This window comes from Stegastes partitus, unplaced genomic scaffold, assembly GCF_000690725.1.
Source record: "Stegastes partitus isolate 25-593 unplaced genomic scaffold, Stegastes_partitus-1.0.2 Scaffold232, whole genome shotgun sequence".
In the NCBI taxonomy this organism is placed as follows: domain Eukaryota; kingdom Metazoa; phylum Chordata; class Actinopteri; family Pomacentridae; genus Stegastes; species Stegastes partitus.
In genome coordinates, this window is record NW_007577963.1 from 588,360 (window position 1) to 605,493 (window position 17,134).

The following is a 17,134-nucleotide window of genomic DNA, read 5'->3' on the forward strand; positions in this document are numbered from 1 at the left end:
GAGCTCACCTGGACATCAGTCTGTGAATACAAAGTCTGATTAACAAACACCAAACACACTCATGAATGTTATTTTAAGCTCCATTTGGTAGAAAAATGCTAAAAGAATGAATTTATTCTAGGATCTGAAGGTAACGCTGTGGTTGTGTGTTGATCTCTTTATCTGCTCAGAACAACCTGCTGGACGACAGCAAAGTGTGACAGGAATCAAACTGAAAGTTAAAACAGCTCCGTAGTCCTGATTCTGTATCCTGATGCTATGTTCACCATCCTCTGTGCTTCAGGTGTGCAGGTACTCTGAGTGGACCCGTCCCATCGTGGTGGACATGACTGAGCTGGCTCTCTGCGCCGAGATCGACTCGCTGAACTTCACCTCCAAAGTCTGCGCCAACCAGACGGTCCTCCACAACCTGCTGACCAACCAGGACAACACCTGGTTAATACAGCACTGCTCCAACCACTCTGGTCCTGGGGTGTCTCCTGGTGGAGGAGGTGGAGGAGGTGGAGGAGGTGGAGGTGGAGAAGGAGGCCCGACTGGGTTTATACCTGCTGAGCAGTGTCAGTACTCCACCTGGACCATATCTCCTCCAGATGCAGCGCTCCTGACGCTGTGCTGGGAGTACGACCAAAGCAGTTTCGTCTCATCCGTCTGCCCTGATGCTGCTCTGGTTCTGTTTCTCTCCGGGGAGCCGTCTAGCACCTGGGTGGGCAGCATGTGCACCACCTACACCAACTACACCATAACCAGCCCTACCAACGAGACCACCACAGACCCAGATACCTGCCCTGCAAGAACTCTGATGAAGCAGCTCAACTGGAACTGCTCTTCCTACTTCGCCTCAGTCTGCAAACCTTGTGCCACTCAGAACATGGTCATGCAGATGATCGTGCGCTGCTGGGTGGAGAATCTGAGGCTCAGGGTGGAGGACCTGCTGAGTGTACCTGCAGCTACAGTGCTGGACCAGGCAGTTAGCACTGCTGTGGTGGTCCTGCTGGCCCTGGAGGAGGTGCAGAGTACCTCGTGGCATGTCTCTGAGACCATCAGAGAGAGTGTGCTGAAGTCTATCGTCGAGTTTTTCAAGAAGGAGGTCGACGCTGACAAGAAGAGGGTCCTGCTGCAGTGCTTTGGGGTCGGTTGCTTAGTTGTGCTGCTATTAAAAGATGTCTTACTGTAGGTGGTGGAGCAAGCGTTCAGATTCTTTACTTATCCCTGTTCAGGACCTTCATGTTTCATATGTAGAAGGTGTTTCTGGTCCACTGGACCCCAAGAAAGAATCTGTGCACAATACTTGTTGGTATTCATTATAGACTTTATGTTAAATATATTTTCTGATAAGTTGACGTATGTTTGGTTCCACATGCACGACACACGTCCCTCTTCTTAGATTTAAAATAATAAAAAAACCAACACCTGTCACCTGAACCACATGGCCTGGGGTCCAAAAGAGCCCAACAGTCCTGAACAGGGTTCAGTAAAAGTGCCAGTACTCCCATATGAACATGTTCTATGACGAGTGAATGTCTTGCATTAAAGAACTACGAGAGTGAAAGCGTTTCAGGAAACGTGCTGCAATGACCAACAGCAGCATTATAATGACTCAGAAAACGGCCTTTTGGAGGGTCGTACTGAAGTGCACAAGAACAGGCTTGTTATTATTATTATTATTATTATTATTATTATTATTATTATTATTATTATTATTATTATTATTATTATATTAGCATGAGCAGATATTTAAAGGAGCGCCCGTTTCAGGATGACGTCTGTTGTTATTTTGTGAAATTCATGCATCAGTGCAGAACTCTGAAGGTGGAGATCCTTTCAGCTGCTTCATTTCTTGAGCTGGTTTTATGTTGTAGGATGAACCTGTGAGGAACCTGAAGCTGGTCACTGGATGGAGCTGAACTAAAGCTGGTTTAAATGGTTAAAATACAAGAACAACAAACCCGTCCTTCAGCAGCTCTTCACTGCTTTCTCGTGACTGATTCAGTGTATTTGGAGCGTTTTGTTGTTTCCTTGGCTGAGGTTCAGGATGTGACTGAACCAGAACCTGCTGGTCAGAGAACATTTCAGCACCTTTCCTGGACATAATTCTTTACATTCATCACAGCTTAGTGCGAGCAGAGATTCTTCCTCATGTTTTATTCGGATACACTCAGTCTGTTCCTGTGTAGAACAATCCATTGACTTTATAATTGATCTAATTATCCGTCCCATCAGTTAGCATTAGCCTCAGTGTATAGCTGCTGACCTCCAGTGTACATCCCGCCTACAGCGGCTCTCCGGTTACACTCCTGTCATCGATAGCGACCTGATGAATCTCTTCCTGTGGGTGTGGTCCCCACCGGCTCACACCTGATTTAATGATGACAGCAATGAGTGAAAAGAGACACCCAGATTATATGCTGCTGGTAATCCCTCTATAAATAGAGTTACAACTTTCTGTTTCCCGTCTGCAGACTGCCCTCACCAGCCTGTTGCCGTCATCAAGGGAAGCCACTAACGATGAACTGCCGCTCATTAAGGTCAGATATATCCCACCCAGAGGCTAATGAAGCATTGCAAAACGCAGGACTGTGTTTTTGACATGTGTTTGCGCTGCAGGCCTTGGTGCAGGAGTACTACAGCATCCAGCTGAGCAGCCTGAGGCCAGTGCTGAGTGCAGCTCACATCAGCACCATCCGGCTGATCCTCCGCTACTACAGCAGCATCAAAGATACGGTTCAGGTAAGTCCGCTCATCGTCACACGTCCATCTGAAACCTGTACATGGACCACATTAACAGCCTTTCATCCTGGAACTCTCTGTCTTCTGTTTCACTGATGCCTGCTGACTCCTGGTTGACAGCAGCACACAGTCTGTGTCCTGCTGACACCATGTACTTGTGTTTTCCAGCTGTCCGATCAGTACCTGTCCACCATGGTGTCAGAGCTGCTGCAGACCCACCTGGTTCAGGATGTGAGCCTCTTCTCTGAGCTGGTTCCCCTGCTGACTGCAGCCAGCCCAGCGGACATCCAAGCTCTGCCCACCCTGCAGAACAACATCAATGTGTGAGTGATGAGGACAGCTCCTTGTTTCTGTTCTCCGTCAGTGCGAAGTGCATTTAACAATCATTATTATCTCACTTATTCTAACGGCGGTGTGAAGGATGAAAGCTGCTTGTTTGGTTTCTGAAATGTTGCTCTTTTCAATTTGTGGTGATTGTTTAGTTTTTCCTCCAGAATGATTCGTTTGGTTTCATCATCAGGGCGACACGATTCACTGGCCACTAAATAAATGTGTTAAATGAGTTTTCATCTCCAGGGTTTTCCACACGTCCACATCAAATCCAGGATCAGCTGTTAGATACAATCCTTTATTCATCCAAATGGGAAATAAGATGCTTTCAATGCACAGCTTTACAAACAGCTTTGCATTTGCTTTGTGTTTTCTATATTTTCACGTCTAAGATCTTCTGACTGCGGTAGCTTTGGGACAGTTTGAACTCTGCTGGAGCTGCAGAACAGATTCTGCTAACATGTAGAGAACACCAGTGTTTATTTAAAGGGTGCACAGTCGCACCTTCTCACCGTCTTCTGCACGTCGTGCTTCCAGCTGAATCCACCTTTGGCGTCAGATTTGTGAGAAGTGATGTGTCATTGCATCACTGGCTGCCAGGAGCATTCATTATACATAGAAAGCAAAGGAGACTCGTTCACAGACTGGATTTCAATCTGGAAAGGGCTTCAATTCCTTCCCACAGCAAACTTAGAGTCAGAAGTTCATACTTTGGAAAACAGGTTTATTTGCTGTTTTCCTGCCAGTTCGATGACACCACCGTACATCTGTAAACATGTAGTGAAGGAGGAAGAGCTGGTTGTGTCCACAGGTGGAAAAGATGCACTGCAGACGCTTCACACCACAAAACTCATCCAGCAGCTCACTTTGGTTTGTTCAGCATGTCGAGTGTTAATGAGTGAGTTTCAGGCCGACTCAGGAGGCTGATCTTCATTTTATTTTAAACCTGTTTTTATGCTCGGCTGCGTTTATTCATTCATGTTTAATCGACACACAGAGATTGTTATGAAGCATCTTTTCTAACTCTTAACCAGAAAACAACTTATAAGTATTATTCCCAAGATGTCAAACCATTCAGTTGAAGATTTAATTTGTCTCTAACGTCTGGATTTATTCTGGTCGACTGGAATCTTTCAAAGTGGGACACACACAATGTTTTACAGATACTCAGTCAAACTGTTCACATAAACATGTGACTGTTTCACTGAATCATTGCCAGGATTACTTTTCTTTTTTCTGTTCTGGTTTTAACTCTTTTTTAAGTATTGTGTCGTACTTGGATCGTGTTGCTTTTCCGTGAGGCGCTGCATTTACTCTCATGTTATGTAATTCATTCATGAACAATATCTGGCACAAGGATTTCCTTTGGGATTAATGAAACTCTACCTTGTCTCATCTGATTTCTAGACGAGAGACTATTAATGAAAACTTGGGCAGGATGACTTTTGCCCAGCAGCAGGCGTTTGGCGTGTGGTACAGCAGAGTCCTGCCCCCCTCCCAAATCACCAGAGGTCATCAGTCGCTCATTAGGGACACCGGCAACCTGATCGCCTACCTGCCCTTCCAAAACTTCCAACACCTCTCGGCTGCTCAGGTAACAGCCCTCTGAGCCCTGACACCTGGCTGGGACACCCGAGAAGCCTGGACTCAGTTCGATTAGCGCCGGAGCACAGCAGCGCTACCTGTCACACACTGGTCAAAAGAAAACACACACTCCTCTTTCTCTGTCACCACCAATGTGTGTCATACGCATGTGGCCGATGTTCAATAAGTAAAGATAGGAACACATGAATTAGGAATGACCACAAGATACACGCTGCTGGCCTTCGAGCACTCAACTATGAAATGAAGGCTTCAAAGGAATAGTTTCATATTTTGGGGAACACGCTGTCGGCTCAGTAGCTAGCTTGCTAGTTAGCTTTGTGCAAATGTCCTGAAAAAAGAAAATCAGCATCTTGACATTGCTTTCCCCAAATGTCTGACTGTAGGGATTTCATCTGTACCTGAATAAGGGTTTGCACATGCACGTCAATATTATTTTCTTTCATTGAGTCCAAACTGACAAATATGAACACAGAGGAAAAATATTCATTTAAATCAAAGCTCTGCCTTTTACAGACTGCAGTGTGGACGAGCTAAACTCAGCCAAATGTGCATATTCAGTCTGACACTGCTCTGTTTGTGTCTTCATGTTTGTTTGCAGCTGCTAGACGGCCTTGATGTGCTGCAGAGGAACACCCTGACGTCTCTGAAGCAGGAGTTTATAGCTCGCAGCCTCATCGGCACCTACAGGAACCTCACCGCGCAGGACTTTGCCAGGTTTGGACTGAATAAATCTTTCTGTCCATGTAAAGACATCACCTCAGTAGGAACAACTTTAAATGAACATCCTGAAAAAACACAATGATGTTTAGTTTTGATCTCTTTTTGTGCTGTATGCTGCCATTACAGTGCCTGTAAAAGTGTTCACGAGCCGTCAACACTGAATCATGATCAGTTTAATTTCGCTTTTTTTTCAGACAAGAATTTACCAAAGAATGGCTCTTTGATGTCAAAGTGAAAACAGATTTCTATCAAGTAAAGTCAGTTAATAAAGACATAAAATCATAAAATGGGTGCAGAAGTATTCACCCCTGAAGATGCACCTTTGGCTGCTGTTGCTGCACTGAGCCTGTGTGGATCGGCCTTAAACATCGCTGCACATCTGGACCATTTTATTCCATTTTGTCTTTCAAACCTCTCCAGCGTCGTCAGGTTGCGTGGAGCTTTAGTGAACAACCCTTTGTTAAGTGATCACGTAGCTCACTTTGCTGCATTCGTTTGACCTCCTACATCTACAAGCCTTCCAGGACCCGCCTGAGGAGCATCCTGAAGTCATGATGCTGCCACCGCCATGCTCGATGGTGGAGATGGCTGTCGGCCAAACACACGGTCTCGTTTCATGAGACCAGGATTAAGCTTTTTGGTCTCATCAGCCCAAAGAACCTTCTTCCAGTTGACTTCAGAGTCTCTCATATACCTGATGGCAAAGTCTCGTGTAGAATCAACAGTGGCTTTCTGTTTGTCATCAGGCTTCGGCTGCTAAAGAACCTGGACAGCAGCTGGTTTATGTGCATTGTCTCCCATCTCTGCTGCTGAAGCTTGTACCTCCTTCAGAGGAGTCATAGGAGTCCTGGTGGCCTCCCTCTCTAGTCTCCTTCTAGTACCTCCTTCAGAGGAGTCATAGGAGTCCTGGTGGCCTCCCTCTCTAGTCTCCTTCTTGCAGGGTCACTTAGCATTTGAGGACAGTGTGTTTTGGGAGGACTGCTGCATGTGCCATGCTCCTTTCATCTGCTGCTGATGGACTGAACTGTCCTCTTAAACTGATGTTCAGTGACTGAATACTTTTCATTTGAATAAAACAACACTATGCTCAGTGTTAACATTTGAGGAGCCGTGTTGTTAAAGCAGTGTTTGTAATTGCAGGCTGGGTAACATCTCGTGTCTGGCAGAACCTGAGGACCTCCTTGTGTACAGAAACACTGAGGCCTTCAGCGTCATCCGCAACACCATCATCAACTGCACACACAACGGACTCCACCTGCCCAGCCACCTGGTAGGAACACAGACGCTGATGTGGGATTTCTTCATTGGTTTTCAGATGTTTGCTTCCATGGATGATGAACGTTTGAGGAGCATTGATGATGCTGCTTCTGTATTTGTTCTGAACCTTGTTTCCAGGTGTCCAACTTGTTGCTGAACAGCGGAGAGCTACGCGTCCCGTCCTCGCTCTCCACTGAGCGACTGACAGAACTCGTCCCGGTGCTGCCTGCACTCGGTGTCACTTTCCTGCAGAACCTCACGACGCCACAGTTTCTTGCAGTCCTCCCTGCCCTCAACTCTGTCTCCTTCAGTTCTGCACAGGTAGCTGAGTGATTTCAACCTGTGATGTACAACAGTGGGCTGCAGGTGTCTCGGTGGTTAGCACCGTTAGCGCCTCACAGCTAGAAGGTCCGCCGGGATAGACTCCGCCCCCCATGGCCCTAGTGAGGATTAAGGTGTAGAGATGATGGATGTACAGTAGAAGATGGCAAACACAGCCGTCATCTACAACTAGATCCTGATCTATTGTCATGAACACAGTTCTTTGTCTCAGTAATGAACCGATTCTTTGGTAGAGAGCTCGGGTGTGGCTGAGTGGGGGTTTAGTCGGTCCATTTCACCGCACAGTCCTCTGTTATGTGTAGATGGTTGGTCTCCCAGCAGCTGGTGGGCCTTGTATGTCTGAGGAACAGCTGACAGGCAGTCTGTCTTCAGCCCACTGACCCCTGGTGAGGGGATCACCAGACAGAGACCTGAGCTCAACTCCACCATCTGAACTGGAGCCTTTTACTTTGCCTCAGCCTCACAGCTGTTGTCTCGGTTTTATGTCATCAGGAGTCTTGAGCATCTTCAAACCCACAGATAGTCTGGTTGGTCCAGCACAGCCAACGTGTTTTATACTTTAGTGAATGTTGAAGGAGTGATGAAGACAGGCTATATGATGAGACACTACGTCCAACAGCATACAGGTGATAACAGTTCTGCTTTTTGTTTTTCAGGCTTCCATCATTGTAGACAAGCTGTCTTCAAGTGGCAAAGTGAGTGATTCACTGAACACATCACAGTGTGAAGCTAATAAAAAGAGGCGTTCAGTCGTCTGACCTTCACGCCTTCCTCCCCTCCAGCTGAACCCGGCCCAGCTGCAGCAGCTCGGTTCCCTCACCGTGGGCCTGAAGGCGGAGCACCTGCTGAGCCTCACCTCCGACAGGCTGCTGTCGTCTCTGCGAGCCGTCGCCCACCACACGCCGCTCATCTGCCCGCCACACAAACAAGGCCTCCGGCCGGCTCAGGCCAACGCTGTCGCCAACAAACTCTGGGTACAGCACGCTGTCAGAGCTGCAGACTGGAAGGATAGATCTGAATTTTTCTGCAATTGTTTCAGCAATTTAAGTGGCTCTGGGTCAAAGTAAAGATGTGAAATAACCCCTCAAGACCTGAGCTCTTGTTTGATATGCATCTGTTCCTCTTTGCTATTTGATCTGATCAAACAGCAAAGAGGAATACAAAATAAAACAAATAAAAAATATATATTTTTTAAATATATAAAAATATTTTTAAAAACAAAACAAAAATGAACAACAATAATAAAATAATAAAAACTAAAAATTAAAATATATTTTAAAAAAGTAACTCGTGCATAATATAACTCATCATGTGATGTCCATGCGTATGGACGCCAGGTCCTAACAGGATAAAATTATAATAATAATAATAATAATAATAATAAATCTAAATCTTGTTACTTTCACTTGCTTTAAACCCTGAATTCTTTATATAACGCAATTTACCAAAGTAAAGCTTTTCATCATGGAGGACCGCTGCAGCACTCTTTCCTTTGTTGTCTTTCCTCTGATTGGACCAGGGGTTCCCAGATGTGGTGAACTGGAGCGATGTGGAGCCTCTGCTGGAGTGCACACCTCTACTCAGCGTCCTGCCCAGGATCCAGCTGCTTGTCAACACTTCAAAACTTTCCAGCACTTGCACAAAGGCCTGGAACACGCAGCAGGTATCACGCAGCCCGAAGCACACGGTCGTGTTGTTCACAAAGAACGTCCTCAGTCAGGATAAAGTACGTCTGACGTCGTGTTTGCAGACCTGCTGCGTAACATTAACGGTCAGGTTTGGGAATTTAAGGACATTTAATGAGCAGAAAAAGGGAGGAAGTGTAAATATGCTGTGATCAGGTAACATGTGATAGCCTCTCACACTAAGACTTTTACTTTGTACTTTGATCTGTTTGTGCTTCCTCTCATTAGATATGCTTCCTTTCTCTGTCATGTGAAGGTGTGTATGACAATATCTCCATTAGCTGCTCAATTATTAAGCGGAGAAACAAAAGCAAAGGCGTCATCATAACAGACACGATGAGCGGACCGGCCCAGAGACAAACCCGTCCTGACATCAGATCGCCTTTGTGATGAACTGGGGATGAAAGCAGAACTACTGGTAACACATCACAACGTTTTTCCATTTTCGTCTCCAGGCTAAAGCGATTTTCGACGCGGTGCTCGACAGAAACCCAAACCTGAGCCAACAAGACTTTCTGTGAGTATGATTCCCTCCTCTGATCAGCTGATGCTTTGATTTTCTCACTCTTTGGAACTGAATGGGTTAATTTTAGCATCATTTTTGCAGCTTCATTAATGAGTTTTTGTGTGAGCAGGGGACTGGGAACCCTGGGTCAGGGCGTGAGCTGCCAGTTCTTACAGAAACAGTTTAAGAAAGACGGCTCGCCCGACTCGGTGAGAGAAATCCTGGCCTTCCTCAGACAGCAGCCCGGCCGGCTTCACACCTCACTGGTGAGTTTAACTGATGCAGAGGAAGAGCTTCTGCAGGTCATTAATATACATGTGTGCAACCTCTGTCACGTGTTTTCTGTTTTCCTCGGACAGAAAAAGTGTGTCATCGAGGAGCTGTATAAGTTCGAGTTCTTCTCTGAGCTGCTTGAAGATCTGGGAGCTGAGATCGCTCTGTCCATGCCGTAAGTCTGAATGTGACATCGTACGCTAACGGTCAGCTCAGAGCTACATGTCAGGAACCTTCACGTCTCCACGTAGAACCAGAACACGTATGAGTCAGGATGAGAGACTGATGTTGTTTGATTCATGCTTTCATGTGGTTTCTGAGCTGTATTGACTTTAGGATGATATTGAGTTCCTGCATGTTTCTGTCCTCGCCTGCAGGGTGAGCATGATCAAGAAGTTCTCTCCTGAGATGATGGACATTCTGAGGAAGATGATTTACGAGGACCTGCATCACTTCCTGTGGCTGTCTCGACCGAAGCAGCAGCTGCTGGTGGACAAGATAGTGCAGAGAATCGTAAGAACAGCTTCACTTCTCCTCTGTGCTTTTCTATTGATTAACAAGAAACCAGAAGAAGATTGAAATCCACAGTCAGCAGTGTGGATCTTTGTTATTATCTTATTATTGGTTATTGATTACTGATACCCCCTGTGACAGCACTTGCCCGGTGGTTGGTTCAGACCAACATCAGCGGCGCTGGTTCTTCACCTGCTCCAGCTGTGTTCTAACATGTTGTGTCGATCTTTCTGTATCGTTTCTAAAGCGTCACAATGCGACTGTGGAGCCGTGACGTGTGCATCAGACAGACGGAGCTCATTCAGCCACTCTGGCTTTTACAGCTCATTTTATGACCATGTTCATGCAGCGAGGCTAAAAATCACAGCTGCTCCTAATTTCAGTGATCACAGGTTTCCTCACGTCCACGTCAGCGTTCACCAGCGGACTCACTTTAATGACTTCTACTGTGCTGCCTGTGTTTTAACGTAGGAAACACTCACTGAACTCCCTCCTGCTCCCTCTCTGCAGAACATGTACACCGGCGTGTTCACCGAGGACGAGTTCCGCTCGCTGGGCATCATGGCGCCGTTTGTGGCGGACACGGTTTTCATTCAGGTCGACCGCAGATTCTTCACTGAGAATCTGGATTTGCTCAAAGAGCTCTGCTACAGCAGCGACAAGATGAAACTCCTGGCTCGTATCCTGGAGGAGCCCGCTGTCTTTGGGTAACGTTATCACAAACCTGAGCTGTGGCAGGAAAAGCCCGTTTTTTTCACATTTTATTCAACAATGAGTTTACACATAAGCAGGCAGTAGAACCATGCACATGCTCTCTGACGTTCCTCTGTCAGATACGCAGATCTGATCATTACATCATCAGGCTGATGATCGCCAGGTCCCAACCCAACAGCCACTGGTTTTATGCTGGTGCCTTTTTATAGTGCCGTTTGTTTGACTCAAACAATTTAACTTTAGTTCCAAAAGTCCACAATGAATTTCCACAGTAGTGCTGTTCAGTGTCGAGGCGCTCTTTGGGCCCACAGTGATGCTTTACATGATTTGTTTGTGGTAGATGTTCACCAGTGACCACAACGTTAACCAGCACCAGTGAGTCCTTCATGAGTAGATGAATGACCAGTTCTTCACTGTGAGCCTTCTGAGATCTTTTGTTAGAGACTCACATGAGCAGATACTTTCCGTAGCCTACAACCCGTGTTTCAGTGGTTTTTCTTGTAAGTCAAACAGTTCAGTAAACTTTGCCAACTTTTCGCTCCAACTATCTCTTGCTGACGTCGGCAGCCTCGAGGTTCACACAGTCGCTCCAGCCGACACAGAACCATGACAACCATGTGTTAACAGCTGGAACATCTGGTGTTTGTCCATAATTCCATGAAGATCTGACCATCTTCAGGACAACTTTACACACTGGAAGGCGTCACCAGTTTTTCTTTGCACATCTCAACATGACATGTTCAGCTTTTTAACTCAGACATTGCAGGTATTTGCAACGCAGCCAGAACTCTCCATAAACATTAGGAAGGCTTCCCGTGCAGATGGTCTTCATGCGTGTGATGGCTTTCCATTATGAGAACTGAATTATTTAGCACATTTTTTTTCACATATCAGCATTTTAAAGATGTGCATTGTGGAGTTTTGTGGCGTTTGTGACACGTACATTTACAGTGAAAAGAAAAACACATGAAAATGATTCCAGTTATTTGGAAGAAGCCTCATGTGACAGCAGCTCTGTGCAGCCAGCCATGCTCACAACTGGAAACTGTGGAAAGATGATGAAGTGCTCTAATGTTTCCTCACAGCCCCGTCCAGAGCTGGAGCCAGACAACACTCAGTCAGGTGGGCCGCTTTCTCTTCTTCCTGCCCCAGAACAGGCTGCAGGAGATTTCCAGGGTGAGTCTGTTTTTCATTCATTCAGCATTGTGTCTTCGTTGTCCCTGAAACTGGACAGTTTTCTCCCCAGATTGAGGAAAAGGTCGAATTTGTTATTGTACCGGCCGTAGTGGGGCTTTGTGATTGGAACTTGATCCCATGACACGTTTGGCCAACGAGGGTTGTAAAGAAATCCCCGAGGTGTCACATCTCCAGCAGGTGTCAGGATCAGGTGGTGAGCTACCTGTTTTCCTGTAAACCGTGGTTCTATGTGTGCTGCTGTTGTTCCCACAGCCGCTGATGACAGTGGGCCGCATAGAGAAGCTGTTCATGAGCCAGCACCAGTGGGAGAGCGGCGACGTGGGGCAGCACTGTTTAAACGACCAGGAGAGGAAGATGATCTTTGAAAACGAGCAGTTTGTTCTGCAGTTCTTCCTGGGCTTCCTCAAAATCTTCCTCCACTCACGTAAGCATCACTTTGGTTCCGACAGTCTCTGACATAACATCACGCTGTGATGAGACTTCACACATCCTTTAAGGAAAAACAAGACATGAACCAAACTGAAGGAAGACTTTGGCTATTTTAGGATACAGGCTTATTCTCCTTTTTTGCCAAGAGTTAGGTGAGAAGATTGATATCAGATAACATCTCGTCTGGCTCCGTCCGAAACGTAACAGAATCTACAGACAGAAACTCATCAGTTAACACATTCTGACTCTTTCCTTCATGATAAGGTGCAAAAACAACCCACTGTGGTTCTTTGTAAAGCTACATGTACAGAACGGTTTCTTGGACGGGTGCAGGCACTAAATGGAGGCCGTGAGGTTGCCTGGCAACCAATGGATGTCCGATGTCAAACCAGTCCTGTAATGTCAGGCGATCGTGCCAAAAATGCTGTTTAAATACCGTGTATGAAATAAAAAGGTGGTGCAGTCGTGTGCAGGTGTGAGTGAGTGAATGAAAACACATAATAAAGAGTTCTGCAGAACCTTGCTGCTGCTAAGAGGTCCGATACAGGAGCAAACCATCTGCAGCTTCATCATATGGTCTGCTCTTTATTGACATGCTGGACGGCAGTGGCAGGCAAATGGCTCTCCAGCAAAGTGTTCTTCTCATGTTTTCTCATAGTTCATAGTTTGCTCCAAAGCTTTTGCATAATTGCTGAAAAATCAAGTCTTTGTGCAAATCCCAATGAATCCCATTTCACTTTGTAGCACCAAATAAAGTCAGAAATACAAATATCTGGCAGTCCAGACACACTGCATGCTGATTAAACAAATAGAGCTTAATCATGAATTGAATAGGTTACTGTTTATTGAGTGTTAATTACCTCTAATTACAACCAAATACATACGTCTGAGTTTATTGTTGTTTTGTTTGCACTCACTAGACAATGTGGAAAATGGCATCTGCTCAGTGCAACCCTTAAACAGATTAGATTGATCTGTTTTATTCATGAAAGAAAGAAAATTTGCAAAAATAAATGAAGGAACAAAAGAAAGTGTCGGCCTGCGTCTTCATCGGGCCCGTTGCCTCCAGCTGCTGGCCATCACCGGATAACTGATCTGAGATCTGTGCCTGTGTCCTCTGCCAGCGACTCCTATGGTTCCTACCTGTGAGATTCTGCACACCACAGCTCCGTCTGCCTGGACCTCCGACAGCCTGATGGACATGCCTTCGTCGGCCTTCTCCAGCTGTCTGGAGCTGATCGGTCAGGACCCGTTCTTCACACGCTACCAACGCGGGGAGGTGCTCAAGAGGGTCAAAGAGGTGGGATTCACTTGTTATCTCCTGCATTTTCTTTAACAGCCTCTCAGATGTGTTTAATTTGAGGCAGTACGTAGAAGTTGACCTCCTCAGTTCAGGTCTTCATCGTTTGTCTGCTCTGTTTCTGCTGCGTGTCTGCAGATCTACGGCCCGGCTTCCTCCTTCTCCCAGTCTCTGTTGTCTCAGCTGGGTGCCGTAGTGACAGAGATGTCGCTGGAGGAGCTGGGTGCCGTTGTCCTGACTGAGCGAAGGAGCATCGCCACTATGGGCGCCGTCAGCACCTGGAGCAGTGGACAGGTAGCTGCAACCGACACATCACGTGCACTTACGACTCTGAATGCATTTGACGTGTTTGGTCGATATTGAGATTAGAATCTCACTTTGCATTTTTGGTTGGATGCTTTCCTCTTTTCTTTCACACTGTTTTATTCCATCCCAGTGAGAGCAGACTCAACATGACGAAGCACTTCCCAGTATGACCTCATGCATTCCTACAGAACCACAAACTGCAGCTTTAAAAATAACCACAGCATTGTGTTTAAGAAATGTGTTCATGTTAGCTGTGTGTTTGTCATAAACTGAGTGCAGAAGCTCATATCTAAATCCTAACGTTTGCTGTCGTCCCAGCTGGCTGTCCTGTTTTTCAACGTGTTGAACTCCACCAAGCAGAGTCCGAGCCAGCTGGACTCCAGCTCGCTGGTGGCGATGGGACACATCGTGTGTGGAGCTACAACTGCAGAGATAAAGTCTTTCAATAATGTGGAGTTCAGGTGAGCAAAATGACCACAGAAACTTTTGAAGATGCTTCCTTCCCAGCCCAGCTTGACGTTTGGATTTGCTCTCTCCCGGTGCTGTGTCTCCCCCTGGTGGCTGCAGCAAGGCGGTGCAGTGGCTGGGTCGGCTCCGGCTGTCCTGCTCAGAGGAGCAGCTGCTGGCTCTTGTTGAACTGCTGACCCACAGCCTTGCCTTTGGAGGCATGAGTTCATGGGGCACTGATGTGTTTATTGAGATCGGAGTCCTGGCAGGTATTGCTTGTTTTGTGTCTTCACCACGTGGCCGTTAAGTCACACTGATGTTCATTGTGTAGCTTCATGCATCGTAGAGAACCAAATGACACGAAACTAGAAAAGTCTGGATTCTCAGTGGAGTTAATGGGACGTCTGATTTATTATCTGTCACAGATCTTTTATTTTGTGCTGCTTAGCCGATTTGTTGGTCTGCAGCGACCTTCATGCTGGAGCTCAGTGTAACTGTTGCTCTGCTTGTTCTCCAGCTGGTCTTCCAGACATGGCCATGTCAGCGCTGGTCAGAGGGCAGATCGAAGGAATCTCCCCTTTGGCTATAGCAATGATGCCACATAAAAAGTTTGCTGTAAGTCAGCAGGACTCCGTTTCACACTTTTCATAACCGGTTTGGACTTTAGAATTATTTATGACATTTTTTCCCACTTTGTCACGTCCTGAACTTGCCTCTCTGTTTCTCTGTTTTCTTCTCCATTTCACCATTTTCTCAAGGTGACATTTGACCCTGAAGCGATCGCCATGTTGTCCTATGATCAGGCCGTGGCAGTAACGAAGGAGCAGCTCGCCGAGCTGTCCGAGGTCCAGAGGACAGCGCTCGCCCTGGTGCTGACTCCCTGGGAGGATCGGCCCATAGACTTCAGAGGTAAACCGTGGAAGCTTTTGAAACTCATTTGTCCACAGATGAGCGTAAAGACGGGCAATTTTCAGAGTTACAAATCCTGTTTATCTGCTAAACATAAACTCATCCATACCTGAGCTCTGACTGAGGCCGGCTCCGTCTTCAGTGCTCACATCAAACAGCAGCATCGGCTCAGAAGTTATCACACAAGACAAAAAGCATTTATTTTTAGTCTACAGCTGTTGCAGCCCATCTATTGATTTCAGCACTTTGTTCTCACAGCACCTCCAGAAGTTTCCAAATCCAGGTCTTGTCATATCTTTTCAAACACATAATTAAAGGTATATTGAGGAGCCTGGTAGCGTAGCCTGCGGTGTGGACTCTTGCTTTAATTCATTTATCTCAGTTACTTCTGTTTTAAAAACTGAGTTTGTGAAATTAGTTTTATTTCAAAGCAGGTTCTGAGTAATGAACGACACTCATCTTGAGGTGAATCCTTTTTGTCTTCTTGGACTTCATCATTGCTGATTTAATAAAAAGACAACAGAAGCAAAGGAAGCACCTCGTCGGCTCCATCCCTGTCGGCACTGCCACAGCCAGTGCACTGAAATGGTTTTTACAGTGTTGCTGTGATGATAATCCACAGCAGTCATATTTTGCATGGCTCTCCATTGGTACTGTTTGGCTGTGTCCCTGCAGGGAGGTCCCTGGGCCTGGCGCCGAGCCACAGTCCCGGCTGCCTCACAGTGGGCCTGCTGATGCTGCTGCTGACCGTCCTGCTCTGCCCTGACACATGACCCCACTCACCCCAGCTGGATCAGGACGCCTCCTCATCCACACAACCTAAACCGTCTCATTTATCTGTGCAATACCAACCTTCCCTTTTTTTTTGGAAATCAGCAGCTCTTCAGGTTTTCTATGTGGTGTATTTAATGTGATGGTGATTTATGTTGTGCAGCGTCCACTTTGATGTCAACAATCAGCACTGAAGAAACCACAAATAGTTCAACTCAAGAAAGAAGAAAAACTGTTGGTTATATTTTAATCTAATACCAGCAGAATTGGTTTCATTGCACTTATTGTATTTATTTTTTTTATAAACCTGTGTGAACCCTACTGTCCTGATTCTCAGGGATGTGAAGCCATATCCAGACAAGCAGTCCAACATGTAAAGGTGTAAACCTGACCGTGAACATAAAGGTATTATTACAAACCCACAAAGCTGTAGACTTCTGTGAAATGACATTTCTTTATCTGTTGTGAGTTCTCTTATGTAACAGGGACACACAGCTCCGTCAGACCTGATGCTATCAGTGTTGATCAACTTCAGTTTTTTTGTTGCTGTGAATTTTGTATTGTTGTGCACACTCTCCAGTGTGATTAATATGGACCTAAATTAATAAATTAAACAAATCTGGCGGTTATCGGCTCTTGATTTATTTCTTAGCAATATTGTGGAGCCTTTCCTCTAGAATCGAGCCTTGTTCTGTATTCTACCTGTTCACCTTTTCACTCAGTATGATATACCTGTTCCTGTTCTATGTTCTATCTATCTATCTATCTATCTATCTATCTATCTATCTATCTATCTATCTGTCTGTCTGTGAGCAGAGGGGAATATTTCAAAATTGCTATAAAAAAGTAATTTCCATTTATTTTACTTCATGTTATGTGATGTCAGCAAAACGAGTCACGATTAAGACATAAATTCAAAGTTTTGACTTTTAAAAATAATAATAACAATAAAAAGACAAATGTCTTCACTGTGCTGTGATTTGATCCAAACTGCTAAACATGTGGTCCAGTGAAGTTGTTCAGTGAGTTCTGTGATGGCAGGTCAGATTAGATCAGATGAGATGAGATATAACTTTATTGATTTCTAATCTAACGTGTCGCTGT

The 17,134-nt window shown here is 45.7% G+C and overlaps 1 protein-coding gene across 1 annotated transcript; it reads left to right on the plus strand.

The window, feature by feature from the left end:
• Nucleotides 1-14,925: 14,925 nt before the first annotated feature.
• strc1 (stereocilin 1) lies at nucleotides 14,926-16,659 on the plus strand. The gene is made up of 3 exons (XM_008281380.1): nucleotides 14,926-14,965; nucleotides 15,109-15,259; nucleotides 15,935-16,659. Exons 1-3 carry the CDS (start codon nucleotides 14,942-14,944, stop codon nucleotides 16,030-16,032), a joined length of 273 nt encoding a protein of 90 aa, XP_008279602.1. The 5' UTR covers nucleotides 14,926-14,941; the 3' UTR covers nucleotides 16,033-16,659.
• Nucleotides 16,660-17,134: the final 475 nt, after the last annotated feature.

Bases quoted from the DNA above. Each gene is read 5' to 3' on its own strand.
- strc1 (XM_008281380.1), top strand. From the start codon at position 14,942: ATGATGCCACATAAAAAGTTTGCT. The intron at 14,966-15,108 runs GTAAGTCAGCAG...CATTTTCTCAAG, and splicing joins TGCCACATAAAAAGTTTGCT to GTGACATTTGACCCTGAAGC. The intron at 15,260-15,934 runs GTAAACCGTGGA...GTGTCCCTGCAG, and splicing joins TCGGCCCATAGACTTCAGAG to GGAGGTCCCTGGGCCTGGCG.